A 15,701-nucleotide genomic window follows, 5' to 3' on the forward strand; every position below is an offset into this window, starting at 1 on the left:
TATTGTGCTATACATTTTATAAAATAGGCACAATTGCTTTGATTACATTGATTTTGCAAGCATATACAATCGTAAAATACAGATGTGAGTGAAATTGAAGATGCTAGTAATTTAAAAACTGTATTTTTTTCTTTTTAAAATGCAGGCTATTTTGAGATGGTTCACATAGCCCAAGTCTCTTATTAAAAGTTAATAAGTAATAGTGCTACCTTTTGAATAAAATCATGAAATTAGTTTTCTTAATAAAATTTGATGCAACAAACAGAATCATTCAGAATGACTCCACTGTTATCAGAGCCGTTTAAAAAGTACTAAAGTGTGTGCATAATACAAGTTGGTTGAGGTTGATTGCATTTTATTGCATTGAAAAAAATTTCAAAGGACTCTACATTTCTACCTTCTGAAAACATTTTCAGTTTATTCAAAAGACTGTTCAAAATCAGATTGAACACAAAGGCTACCAGAAAATAATAGTTAGCAACTAGAAGGTCCTTGCATGTCTCTGGAAATTCAAATAATACAGGTTGTTGAGAACCTTAAAAAATCTTCAAAACATAGTACAGAATTAGCTAGCAGTGGCATATGATTATGTGGTTGTTGCTAATTCACTTTAGTGTTTGGTCTTTGGCAGGCACAGGGGGCAAATATTGAAATTTTGAATGTCAATTAACATCTACTGAGTGAAATAGGAACACTTAAATAACAGGTGAAGACTGTCTATGCTACTCAGTCATTGACCATTATATTTGATTCTTCAGCAAGTTATGGCCTCAAAAGTGGCATTTCTAAACTTGGAGGTGCATCCAGGGAAGTTCTGATCTCAGATCTGGTTACCAAACTTTCTAGATATTGTCTGGTTCCTATTATGGTGGGTGCAGGGGCTTGATGGTATTTTAATTTATTATTATTACTTTTTTGTAGAGACAGGATCTTACTATGTTTCCAAGACTGGTCGTGAACTCCTAGCCTCAAGCTACCCCCTGCCACCCGACATGTGTCCCCCAAAGTGCTGGGATTACAGACATGAGACACCACACTTGGCCTTCTGATGGTATTTTAAATTTAAAAGGTTTAGATTGAAAATATTGTGTTTCAGAGCACTAAAATTTAGAGAACCAAATATTATGAGAATGATGAATTGGAGTGGCAAGCTCAGTTGAGTGTATATGAGCAATTGGGCTTAATTTGTGCTTATGCGATCCCTCTGTACCTAACTGCACTCCCTTCTTGCTTCCCACATTTAAGTCTCTCTCCACAGCTGTTTCTAAAAGTTCTAAGTTAACTTGGCTAATCATTTACAAGTTGCCCTGTAGCATCTTTAATTTTCACTTTTTTTTTCTGGTTTCAAAAATATAGAGCTTTTCACTGATTAATGAGATAAGTCCTTGATATCATATAATGCACATAATTATCTCACTCAGGGTTCTTTCAATCCACAAGCTGATAGGAACCTTAGAAATCACTCTTTTGGTCATACCATTTACCGTGAAAGAGAATGTGATATTAATGCCTGATCACTTTTCCTCCATCTGTGTACATTTGTATTGATTATTTAATCCAGTCTTAATTTATATTTCCTTTTTAAAATACCATTTCTTCAACTGCATTAAAATTAATGTTAAAGATCAGCTTACTACAAAATCTTAACTAGGTTTCTCTTTATTAGATGTGATTATTAGGTGTGATTGTATCAGAGCTTTTCTCTTGTCTGACAGTGAAACTTGTTCTTAATTAATAGTCTGATCTAGTTTTAGTTTGGGTGGACCTACAAAATATTTGAAATACAATTTTGAAAAGTATATGGATGACACTAGATTGTGAATCATTGTCCAATAGATAACCCCTTAGAATCATCAAATTGAAGTGGCTTTCTCATTCATTATGATCACTTTCCTACAGAGGGTGTGTGCATGCAGTCATTTCTGAATGATTCACAGCTAAACAAAGTTCGTGGAATTGGAAACAAAGGTTTGGTTTTAAGTAGACTGGAGACTTGGCTCATGAATATACTTTTCATAGAAATGTTGCTGAAGCATATAGATAGATGCAATTAGAGTGTCTTTTTTCAAATGATGTGAAGTACTGTCACATCATCAAGTGTTTTGACTTTCTTCCATATAATTAAACTTGCAGGTTATATTTTTGAATAGTGAATATTGTGTGATTGCTGATCCAGCCCTGCAGATAGCCTGATCTGAAACAAGTAATCCTTTAAAATAATAGTAAGGAAAGTTGATGTTACTTATTTATTTTTATTTGGTGCTTATATGCTAAATATGAACTGATACTCCTCTGGATTAGAGAAAAAAGTTGGCAATTGTTTTGTTACTGTGGTTTATATGAATTATACAACATGATATTAGTTAGTAAATAATGGTAAGCATTTATTATAATTTTATATCATTTAATTATTTGGAAAGTAATTGTTTTTTATTATCATCTCTTAGCAAGCAAGTATCCTGACTGCTCTTTGTTTTCCTATCGTCTAGTGCAGTGCCTGGCACATAGCTGATGCTCAATAAATGTCGATTTTATAAATGAATTTAGAGAACAGTTTTTAGGTCTGTACCTCTGTGCAAATCACTTCACATGAGAGTGTTAAGTTTATTCATCTGATATATGCAGTAATTGAATATAGTCGTTGTCCCTTATGCATGGTTTCTAACTCCTTGGAATGAGTTACCCGTGGTTAACCATGGCATGAAAATAGGTGAGTGCAGTATGATAAGATATTTTGAGAAAGAGAGAGAGAAAAAGAGCACATTCACATAACTTTTATTAAAGTATATTGTTATAATTGTTCTATTTATTATTAGTTATTATTGTTGATATCTTACTCTACCTAATTTATAAATCAGGTAGTTACGTATGTATAGGAATAAAATGTAGTGTATATGGGATTTGGTATATCCATAGTTTCAAGCATCCACTGGGGGTCTTGGAATGTATCCACCGAAAAATGGGGGCTATTGCATATCATGGTCTTGTTAGAGAGTAAGTTATGACTGTATTTCCTATGAAAAGAAGTAATCAAAAATCCAGATTCTGTTCATTGTTGCTTAGAAATACCATGATGCTGGCACAGACTGAAAGTAATTTTACTAGAAGCAATTTACCAGTGACCAAAATGCTTTAGTGATGGTTCACCAAATTGTAACTGATAAGGAAAATAAGTTTTTTTTTTTATCTGTTCTACGATGGAAACTACTCTCAAAGTTAAAAGTTATTTAACTTATTTTTACATGCTGTTCATCATAATGCAGAAAACTATTTGAGATATTTATGTTTTGAAGCTAACATGCTTGTATTTAAATGATAATGTGTTTTGTGTGTATAGTTTGATAAAAGAAATCACTGACTAGGAGAAAAAGAAAACCTGACTAGGGTTTAGGAGAAATAAATTAAAAATTAACACTCAAAAGAGTGTTTACATTTATGTTCTGAATTTTTTATACTTAAAGGGCTTCAACCTAACCATAAAGGTTTAGCTGATATTAGATTTAAATTAAATGAATTTTCTTTCTATTAAAAATGATTAAATACAATGGCTTTTACACATTGCTTGTTTAGCAATAGACAAAAAATGCATAGCTGTAAATTTGTAAAAGCAATATATTCCAAAGCAAAACAATTAGTAGTTTGTAAGTAAATTTGGATTTTTGTTTGTTCTATGGTCATTAAACAAACATTTATTGTGAATAATTTGCTGGAATGTGCAATTAGTTAAGGAGGGCTAGGCCAGGAAGCCTTGACTTCAAGAGTGTAGGATTTGGCTTTCGTTCAGCAAGCAATGACTCACTGAATACCTTTGAGCAAGGGTGTGCTTTTCTGAGCTATAAATCCAATCACAGTATGTATAAAGACCATTATGTATGTGAAAATTATAATTAAATTCAGGTAAGAGGTAATAGAGACAAGAACTATGGTAGAGGCAGTGAGAGTGGATGGGAGTTGAGGCATAGGAGCATTCTAGAGAGAGATTGAGTCGAACTTAACAGTTGATTGGACATGGGAGATGGGGAAGAAGCAAGGGTCCAAGGTAGTCAAATAATTTTGGTGATAGCAATTGTCTTTTAGAACCCAAATATTTTATCTGTAGCTCTCTTGAATGTATAATATCGGGATACATTGGAGATTCCTGAAATTTCTTCTGACTGACCAACATTTTAGGAATGGTCATTAAGAAATATGTATGTAGTCAAATTCATTACCATTAAGCATATCTTTGACATATGAAAAGATTGGATTTTGAAGATATAAAAATGATGATCACTTCAACAAGTAGCTCATGGAAATGGAGTGAGTGAGGGTAGTAGCATTTTCCAACTAGCTAGGGAAACTTTTAACACCTTGACTCCTTGCTACTCTCATCTACATGGTGACTCTTCTCCCCTTGTGTCTGCTTCTCACCTGCACTGAGAGTCAGAAATTATAGTTTGGAGTGTGAAACACTGCTTTAAAGGACTGCATAAAAGGAAGGAAAGGAATACTTCTCTTTTTTCATTTATCTCACACAGATTAAGATAAGTACTTCGTTACTACTTCATAATTCATAGATTGCTTCTGCAAAACACATGTACACACAATCTGAAAATGCTCCAGTTATCTTCAATTTAAAATTCCCATTTAAATGACCAGGAGATTTGAATGCTTGATGCCTACTATGTCATTTCTATCACAGTGGTATGTTCTACCCAAGAACACATAGCCTTCTTTTAGCCAGAGAACATGGTGTTTCTAAAAATAAACATCTTACCCCTAAAGAGGCAAATTCCTCAATGATTTATAATTTGGAATAGCTTCTCCCCAAATCATCAGTCTACCTTCCAGAAAAACATTATACAGTTTGTAAATAAATTTTAATGTTTTAGGTAATGATGTATAGTCATGACACATAAATACTTTGCCCAGATGAATCCTTCTTTAGAGTTACTGCACCATGGATAAACACTTATGGTGGTTTTGGTAGAGCAATTTTTGTTATTCAAATTAGCAGAGTTGTCTGTGACTAGATCCTGAAATTGCTCTGTGATATGGACTGGAATATTATAGTGATCTTAATTAAAATAGCTTTCTAGGAGTGTAGTAAAATGGTGGATTCTAAAACATTTTAGGAGAAAAACCAGAAACCAGTTCTAGAGTTAAAGACCACATATATACTCTTGGAGTATGATAACTAAATATGTAGATAGGTGAGGGGGCTGTAAGTAACAGTAAAGACTTTTTGCATCTCCTAACAACCTGAGAGCTTATGGCCAGCAATGGATATGTTTATTTATGGGAAGCATAGTGCAAAAGGGGTAAGTTGAATCTTGTAACAAAATTTTGTGGAAAAAACCCTTAATGGTGAGGCAGATATGCAGAAAAGGGACAATAACTTTAATGTCGAAAAATGATGCTTAAATTAGAGTCTTTGCTTCCATTGAGCCCCATATCTGTGATGCACTTGAAAGAACTATCCTAAGAGTGATTCCCAGACTCATTAGGTTGAGAGCCTGTCTTCTTATTTTGTATTATTCTCCCCTGTCTTAAAAATACTGGCTGTCATATTGAAAACATGTGATTGATTTGATACTGATTTTTTCCTACATTCATTAAAATAATTAGAGATGACTCCAGGCTATTAAAAAAGTCAAGACTGAGATTTGGTAAATTTATTACGGGCTTTGAATACATAGAGTCATTGGGACTCTTAGGGCTGCCAACTATATTTCTTAAAACATGGAATGCAACAGTTATTACTTTGTGAGTCTTACTCTTAGTTTTTTTCATGTTTCCCCTTAAAAGATAAATAAACATTCTCTTAAGACCTGGTCATGAATTATTGACTTTGTGAAGTTGAATAGAACTGGGAAATTCAGAAAAGGATAGGATTTTCACCACCTTTTAGCAGTTGATTAATGAGTCTCCTGTTCCCAAATAGATTTGTCTCAGTTATTTTTAATTGGTTTTGAGTTTGTGGAATCTGCTTTAATAATAAACGCTAAAATTGGGTAACTCAGATGTTTGAATATTGAATAAAAATCTTAGGAAGGTGAAACACAATTCTTTCTTAACATGCTTTTGGATTTTAATGCACCTTAGCAAAATAGTCAAATTTTAAAGTTGATGAGCTACAGATAACGGGAGTAAAATGACACCTTGGTTAACAAATCCTTTGGAAGCAAAGCTCCTAGAAAATTGGCCTGGGCACTGAAGGGGTTGGAATACCCATTCCAGTTTCTTCATTTTTGGATTAAAGAAAGAGAAGGCAAGCTCACTGCTGCAGATATAGAGACTTCTCAAAGGGCAGTGCTAGCTGTAGGGCGAAGCGTCCTTCCAGAGGGCCTATGCTTCACCAGAGGATTGTAACTATTTCCTCTGTACACTGGGAAGGGGATGCTTGACAGTGATGGGAGCACATGCTGTTTCTCCCAGCCCACTTCTACATATTGCCATCTCCCTACCACCATTACTACATGTGCATTCCTTCACCTATGTGGTTTTATACAAGCAAGGAAGATTTGAATTCACTTGTTTGTATAGAAGGTATGGAATCAACATTTAGAAATTCATTCTTCCTCTAGTTATTTTTAAATTACTTCATTAGAAATAAAATAATTATCTCATTCAGAAAATAGAATGGATTCTTACATACCCTATCTACCTACCATTCATCCATCCATGTATCCATTTATCCATCCATCCATCCATCCATCCATCCATCCACCTACCTACCAATCTACCCATTTACTTATCTTGCTTTCACACAAATATAAGAAATGTGGAGAATGAGAAATAATATATAAACGAAGCTTTCTAAATAGAAAACATTTTTGGTCAAGATGAATTAGGCATGATGCAGTTTAACTGGTATATAAACTTCAAAAGACGAAGGGACACTAGAGTCTTGAAATATGGTAAGTAGAGGGAGCAAATATTACTTTTGAAGTTCTTTAAGGACAAGATTGAGATATTCAGTGGAAATGCCTTTTGATTTGGGTAATTAACTTTCATCCTGTTATAGTTATCTAATGGAGTATCATTTGTCTATCCGAATTCCCTTATCTACGTCATAGTGTTATATCTGTTATTGTGATGGTTGGCATTAGAGTTCAGAATCTGTTCTTTTAAATGTTGATATCAGTGTGTGAAATTCTCCCCAAATTTCATCTGAGTTATTTTCTAGGATTTACTACCTCCCTACCCCATATGTGTTGGGACAATAGCATGAAAGATTTTTAGTGTTAGTATTGTTTTTATGGAAATAGAATGGTAAAAGTAAGTGATCTTCAGATTGAATTAATTAAACCAGAAAATTACTTGCCTATAACATAATGTATCTCTCTGATATCCTCCTTGTGCTTATGAATTAAGCATTGAAATGCTAAGTGACTTATCGCCTCTACTGTCTGCTATTTTTAATTTTTTAGGCTTGGTATAAATGGGAACAATATGGGCTCTCGATTCAGATGTAGGTTCAAATCATAGTTACCAGACTCATGGTGAGGCCTTAAACTCTCCAAGCTTCAGTTCCCTGTCTTTAAATGAGATTATTACAAGGATTAAGTAGGATACTAGAATGTGCCTGGTACAGTGCTTAGTACACAGCAGGTGCTGGGTAAACGATCTTATTCCTATGTTAAAAACAGACATAAGCTATTTATTAATATGATTCTATTTTAAATGTGACAGACATATGCATATAAGAAGCCTGTGCAATAGCTTCTTATAGCCTGTGCAATAGCTTCTTATAGCCTTGGAAAGATAGCAGCTATTTTATAAAATCTCATCTGTAACTAAAGAGTTCCATTAGTGAAATGATTTCGAGTAGATGATAATATATTTATGTCATTAAAAAAACTACAAATAACTAACAAAAGCTTTATCTTTCTTGATTCCTTTCAGGCAAACACCTCATTAAGAAGATATATTCTTTAAACAGCAATTAATTTATGCTTTATTAATAGATATTACTTTCAAGCTCACTCTTGTTGATATTTGAAAAAGAAAAAAGAGAGTGAAGTTGCTATGATATTTATAATTTCTTTGCGTAATGATACTGTAAATGACATTTTACTTGGGGGACAAATCTTTCAATATTTGAAATTTTAAGTTTTTATTTTTTTCAACAAAAATGCCAGGCTTAGTTTATATACATTAGTTTACTTCATGAGTTGGAAATTTTGTTCCCGATTTTTTTCAAAACATGTTCCTTTTCTTCGTAATGAAAGTTGAGTATGTGTACACTCAAACTTGTGTGATACCATTCGGCTTTTGTTTGGGAAATGTGGAAAAAGAGAGGAGTAGAAAAGCTATTAATATCTTTAGAATTCAATGCAGTATGAATACTTTGACTCTATCTTAAAAAGCCAATGGGAAATGGCTTCTACCATCTTAAGTTTTTAATTTATTTCTCAAGGGTGGAAGGAAATACCTTGACAGATTTAGCCCTGAAATTCAAATGAGTATGAGAACAGGTGGTGAAATTTCTTCTCCACCTGCCATGCGACTTTATCACAAGAAATGTTTCATTTAGCAAATGCTGCTGCTAGCAGACACTTCTCTGTTTCAGAGCAGAAAAGCAAATGGATGGAAAGTACTTTGAAGAAAATCTTTTTCTTGATTTTCTTTTTAAATTGTGAGTGTGAGCAATCTGTATTTTATTTTCCTGGGGGTTGGGTAGTGGATAGTCAGTGCCTTGATTAACCAACCTGTTTTGTTGTATTGTTAAACCATTCATAGCTTTCTTGTTTTTGTTTTCATTTTGTTTTGTTATTGTTATTGTTCCTGTGTACCAACCCATTGACACTAACTTTAGTTAAGGTAATATTATTAATCTGGGAACTTGAAATATCTATGTTATACTTTTGACACTAATGCAAGAGACTTTTTTTTTAGACGGAGTTTAACTCTGTCACCCAGGCTGGAGTGCAGCGGCGCAGTCTCGGCTCAGTGCACCTTCCCCTGCCCAGGTTCAAGCAATTCCCCTGCCTCAGCCTCCTGAGTAGCTAGGATTACAGGCACGTGCCACTGTGCATGGCTAATTTTTGTGTTTTTAGTGGAGACGGGGTTTTACCATATTGTCTGGGCTGGTCTCGAACTCCTGACCTCAGATGATCTGCCTGCCTTGGCTTCCCAAAGTGCTGGGATTACCGGCGTGAGCCACCATGCCCGGCCTGGGACTTTCATTCTTTTGTTGCAGTGAAATTGAGTTTTTAGAATATATTGTTAGATTTAACCCTTTTTGGTAATGAAATGATGGCAAGTGAAGCACTATGAAAAAAATGAGGGAACTAAATAGAAAAGTGTTGTTCATATACTTTTACCTTTCTAGCTTTTCTCTAATTCTTCTTTTTTCCCCTCAGAAATTACAAATAGTACAGGAAAGTGTGGAGAATAATCTTTTATTCATAGCAGTATCAAGATGTGGCTTTTTATTTGATGTGAGCTAGACATTAATGTACCAATGCATGAGTTGGCACACATAACCTCTCTACCAAGAAAAATTAAGTGTTTTTATTGTGTTTTCATGATAATAATTTCAAGAAGCACCAAAATGTTCCCTTTTCCTTGACAATGAAATTTGACCACACCTGGGCTTCTGTATAACATGAACTGCTATTTGCAATGGTAGAAACCAAGAAATTGAGGTACATATTTTATAATTTATCAAGTTGATATCTTATTTTTTAAACACAATGGTACTGGTTTCAGTGGATTATCATGGGATTTATTTAGGTATGGAGATTGAGGAGCATTGGAAGATTATTTGTAGATTTTGAGCCAAATGATGCAATTAAGAGGTACGTTCTCCTTCCCCGTATAGCATTCCAACAAACATGTTTACTATAATGAATTATATGAGTACATGGTTTTCTATAGAACTTCTTCCAATTAAACCTCTACAGAGGGATTCATTGAAGAAAACACATTTAAATCAGATCAGCAGAGCACTCTTGCTGTGGCCTACCTACCAGGACATAGATACCAGGACACAATTCTTCATTGTCATGTTGCTTGCTATTAAAAAAAACACATTTGTCCATTTAGTGAGTTTTAAATTTCCTTTGAAAAAAATCCATTTGGGTGAACAATTCTATGCAGACAGTAGTAGGAGTTTATTACATGTTTGCACTAGCAATTTTGAGAGTATATCTTGTACTCTGATAATTTTGCAGGTTTAAAGATAGAATCTTTGTGTTAATTTGCATATTCTGGAATACTGATGAGGTTGAACATTTTTCTATCTGCTAACCATTTGCACCTTGATCTTTGTGAATTGTGTGCTCATATCACTTACACGTTTCCCTTCGGGTAATTTTAAATATGTGGACATTTCGAGGCAAGATTACAATGTTGGCAGCCCTTTGTTAACATATGACAATGGCTGAGACTTTTTTTCCCTTTGTCTTTAAATGCAGTGCAGAGAAATGCCACAGTCTGTGTATGTTTGGTTTGACCACGTTTACAATGCTTTCAGTAAAATGATCAGACAGTGCCTCCATCTCTAAGCTAATACTCATCAAAAAAGTAGTTGTTTTCTTTGAGCAAGCACAGTTGAGTGATTCTTTGTGAAAGATTGCTCTTGAGGTTTATGGTTGGCCATTGTTTCGAGAATAAGATGTGTGCTGTGGTGATGGGATAGGCCGGGGGTGGCATGCAAGCAATATGCAGACTATAATATTGTAGGGAAAAGAGAGATTTAATGTTGAGAAACAAAATTGGTTAATATAGTTTCTCCCATGAATAATTTTATAGGGTTGGTGAAATGGGACTATTTAGACAGAATTTGCCAGATTCTAACTTAACATGTAAAAGTGGATCCAAATAACAACTGTTTTATGCAGATTTAGGAAATTATTATTCTTACATGGGCTTATGTAAAACAACAGCTTTGCTGCATAATTTTCTTATAAACTTCAAAGCCATTATCTACTTATTTATTCTTAGACTTGAGTTTTCAAACTGATAGACCTGTGGAGAGCAGAGGTATTCTGTTAGGTAGCCTTGGAAGAATTAGTGGTAATTAATAATCCTGCTGTGTTTCATATTGCTAGCATTACCTCATGGATTCAACCCTATGATGGGGAAATTATTTAAGTCATGAAATTGCTTGAGAAAAATTTTCACGAGACAGTAAATTCCTCTATATTAGGATTTCTCACCTTTGGCACTTGGCTTTTTTGCCTGAGAACAGTTTTGACCTAGAGAACTGTCCTGTGTTTTGCAAGATGTTTAACAGCATCCCCAGCTGTGACAGAGAAAAATGTCTGTAGACATTACGAATCGTGGGGGTGGGAGGAGGGGCAAAATGCCTCCTGCTCCCCCTCCCCACATTGAGAATGACTTGTATGTCTATTGTGTTTAACTATATGAGTTGAAAAAACATCAGATTAAAAACTGTTATTTTTTTTTTCTTGGCATTACTCAGATAATCATTCCTTTAAGCATAGATTGATATAATTGTGGCTTGGGGTTTGCAGAGAAGTGTTATCTCTTTGCACTGTTGAAGAACAGTGCTCTTCACTTTCAATCAATAAACTTAATAAAGGGGAGATAGATGGGAATATTGAATCTGCTAAGAAGGTTAACATGGCATGTACTGTTACCAATGCAGAAATTAGTAGGGAGTGTTTTGAATGTTAAAAAGTCAGAAGATACTGATAAAACATCATGAAAACGATAATTTTAGTCCAGGTTTCTTCAGCTTTTGAAGTAATTAATTAAAAAGGCAAGCATATTATATTGGCAAGAAAGGGCTGCATTTTCACTTTTTGCTTTCTGTTTTTAAGAGCAAGAGACAAATGACAAAGTAAACAAGTTGTTATCTGTAGTTTACTCAAAAAAGCAATTTCCAGCATATGTCATTTTGGCAATGTGAATTCAGCTTTACTCCTATCCCTTTTACATCTGTGGTTTTGTAAGAATTGATGGTTTTATAAAATTGATGGTCATTTAAGCACTGCGTAACTAAGAAATGTCTTTAGAATGATCTACAGAAAGAAGATTCTGTATTCATTCAGAGGACATATATTAAGTCTCTTGTGCCAGGCTCTGTGCAGGGAATACAGAAACTAATAAAACGGTCTGCTTGAATATCCTATTAATATAATCTGGATGAATAGACATTTTCTGGTTAGGGATACCAGTCACCATCAATCAATTTCTGACTTTTCCAATTGATTCTGTAATTTTAAATGCCTGTCCACAAAAGTTGTTTAAAAGTGTGTGTGTGTGTGTGTGTGTGTGTGTGCTATATATCATAAATATAACTTAATTCTCTTTAAAGCTATTTCTGACGCTCTGGTGGAAGGCTATATCCATTTTCTTTTATGCTTTTTAAAACCTTACTTAAATTCTCTTCTTTATTAAATACCTATCAGAATTGAATTAAACATGGTTATGTATTATTAATTCATTTTTGGTTATACTATGGCTCTAATATCATTAAGAAGAATTGATGTCACCCTTAAGGCCAAAATTTTTGCTAATTATTGCAAGACTTAAAACCACTTGGTTGTTGTCATAATTCAAAAAGTAGAATCTTTAGTATAGTCTTTTTCTTGTTAAAACTGGTCACTTGGGGTTATAGGTATGATAGGAAAAAAAGGTGAAACCTTTCTGATATTGGATAGCTCAGTTAGACGGTTAGAAAAGCAAATAATTCCAAATTGAGGAAATTACAGAAAAGATGAAGAGTTCCAGCACTTGAAAATCTGCTCTCCTTCTTTTTTCCTAATGTCTACTTTAGCAGTCTTTTTAGCAGTCTATATCATGAATGCAGAACCAAATTCATGAGCCTTGGGCTCCCCACTCTTAGGCAGGTGATCCAGAGATTATTTTAGCAATGTATACCTATGGAGAAACATAAGATCTCTTCTAAGAAATGATGAAAGGTTGTTAATAATGGCCCATTTTTAATATAACCTAACTGAGATTTTTAAACTGTCAAATGTATTGTCATATTCTTTTTGCAACGAAGTGACCTACTGACTAAGTTTCTCCCCCCTCTTACTTATGCCCCTTGAAAATATTATTACTGCAATATGTGCAAATACAGAATTGTCTGTATTTATATTTTTAGTATTCATTTCTTTGAAAAGGTGGAAATGTGACTAGACTGTAGCTATTTAACAATCCCAAACTGGTAAGTGAGAGATACTGTTAGAAAAAGAAATTATTTCATGTGAAAAATTTTCTTCAGTTGAGGTTGACTAGAACTATTACTAATAACAGAAGAGAAAGTAATGCGTTAATATACCACAACTAATCTTTTACTTTTATTAATGGGGGTTTGGAGTGGGAATCAGACTAGACCTAGATTCAAACCCTGGGCCAACCACTTTAATAACATTTTGACCCCAGGTAAGTGGTTTCTGACCCTTCTTTAGTCTGTGTATAAAATTATTGGCAAGTACCTGCTATATAATGACTGTTCAATAAATGGTAGCTATTATTTTTATCTTTTCAAAATTAGGTGTTCCAAATTAATTTTAACTATATGCAACACAATTTGATGGCATTGCTATCTAAATAGTAAAATATCAACAGTAATTACTGTGGCCTCTAAAAACTCTGTGACTATAATTTTGAACCACCTTTTAAGTTGATTTCTCAGTTATCATCTATATTTTCTGTACTTGGAAAGCATTTTACAAATATACATTTCTTCTAAGATAAAGAGTGATACAAGCATATAATATAGTGAAACAATATTCACCATATTGCATGGTCATATGATTGCAATAGTGATTGATTTTTTTCTAAATGATCTCATTGTAAATTTTACAAGTTTTAATTTCCCCTTCTTTCTTATGTAAAAAAACTTTCAGATCTCTTGTGGAAGAGGAAGACCAACACATGAAATTGTCCCTTGGAGGCAGTGAAATGGGCCTCTCATCCCATTTGCAGTCTTCCAAGGCAGGACCTACACGCATCTTTACCAGCAATACCCACAGTTCTGTGGTGTTACAGGTAATTTAAGCTGTCTCTTTGGTAGTATTTACATAGCTTTAAAAAACCCACCATGGATTTTGTGGTGCAGGATGTCAGAAGTGGGGGAGGTTGTGGGTGTGTATGTGTGAATAGGAAATATATGGTAACTATTTTTTGCTCAGTTTTGCTGTGAACCCAAAACTGCTCTAAAAAATGAAGTTTATTAAATAAATAAACAAAGACAAAAACTAACCAGGAGAGAAATCTTGGTGGAGGAATGTACACATTCCTGAGGTTAAAAAATCCTCAAAGTCAATTTTTTTGTTTGGTTTGTGTAAAGGACGTTTTGCCAGTATGCCACTTTCTTACAGAATACCATATCTGATTTCATTCCATAGCAGTCAAAGTAAGTATTACAGGGTCCCTACACTGAATTTTCTAGTTCCTCATTCACAGCCTGTTTTACTATCATCTTTGAAATGGATCTAAAGATTGTATTTATTTGGTGCCTCAACTCACATTGGTAGTAGTACCTGTGGGAGTAGCGGTTAGGACTGCTGGATACAAACCCTCTGATACATGTAATAAGTAATAACTAAAATCAAAGCAGGGGACAGAAACACAGTAGAAAGCCAAAAGAACATGAAACACAGCAATCTGGAACTACTTAGCACAGGGATTAGAAGCCTAAGTACTTCTGACCTTTGTGGACATTTTCCGACTTCTGTGGGCATTGCTGAATTAGAGAGCGATATGATACTGGATGTCCATTAATGTCTTCTAAAGATAGTTAAATTATATCGGTCCTCTTACTACCCTTAGTAAGATAATGAAAATATGTCTTTCTAAATGCATATTTAAAAGAAATCTCCCCAGATGGATTTCATGCATATCCCTGATCAAGAACCATTATAGTAAAGCTGTATATAGAATATAATATAATGAGGGACAAGGTTTAAACTTGCTGTGCATCCTCTGTGTTTAAATGTAATTTCACCGGATTTCATTTTCTTTTTCTCCAAAATGTGACTTTTGACTAGCATACCTCTAAATTTCCTTCTAGTTTCAATCTTTGAATTCAGTAAAATCCCATTTCCCCAGTATTTCAGTTTCTAATTGGAGCTGAGGTCTATCTAAGGTTCATTGTCCTGTGGGTATCATCAATAGATATTTGAGAGTCAGGAATGAAAATCTTTCCATCTCCTGACATCTTAAAGCTGTGTAGGGAAAAGGGAAGATGGCCAAATAGAACAGCTCCAGTCTGCAGTTTCTGGCAAGATCAACGCAGAAGGTGGGTGATTTCTGCATTTCCAACTGAGCCTCTGCTGGTGATAACCAGCCAAACAGGGTCTGGTGTGGACCTCTAGCACCTCCAGCAGATCTGCAGCAGAGGGGCCTGACTGTTAGAAGGAAAGCTAACAAACAGAAGAAAGGAGTAGCACCAACATCGACAAAAATGACATCCACACAGAAACCTCATCTGAAGGTCACCAACATTAAAGACCAAAGGTAGATAAATCCACGAAGATGAGGAAAAACCAACACAAAAAGGCTGAAAATTCCAAAAACCAGAACGCCTCTTCCCCTCCAAAGGATCACAACGCCTCGCCAGCAAGGGAACAAAACTGGACAGAGAATAAGTTGACAAACTGACAGAAGTAGGCTTCAGAAGGTGGGTAGTAACAAACTCTTCCAAGCTAAAGGAGCATGTTTTAACCCAATGCAAGGAAGCTAAGAACCTTGAAAAAAGTTTATAGGAATTGCTAACTAGAATCACCAGTTTA

The 15,701-nt window shown here is 34.5% G+C and overlaps 1 protein-coding gene across 4 annotated transcripts in view; it reads left to right on the forward strand.

Annotated features, from left to right (window-relative positions):
* Positions 1-15,701, forward strand: part of KLHL13 (kelch like family member 13) — a 215,659-nt gene that overhangs the window by 153,118 nt on the left and 46,840 nt on the right. For all 4 annotated transcript variants that reach the window (XM_033201330.1, XM_033201331.1, XM_033201329.1 and 1 more), the window contains one exon: positions 13,815-13,956. In XM_033201330.1, coding sequence (XP_033057221.1) covers positions 13,815-13,956 — 142 coding nt within the window. The remainder of the gene's footprint in view (positions 1-13,814; positions 13,957-15,701) is intronic.

Source organism: Trachypithecus francoisi, unplaced genomic scaffold (assembly GCF_009764315.1).
Source record: "Trachypithecus francoisi isolate TF-2019V2 unplaced genomic scaffold, Tfra_2.0 Lachesis_group6, whole genome shotgun sequence".
NCBI classification, from domain to species: domain Eukaryota; kingdom Metazoa; phylum Chordata; class Mammalia; order Primates; family Cercopithecidae; genus Trachypithecus; species Trachypithecus francoisi.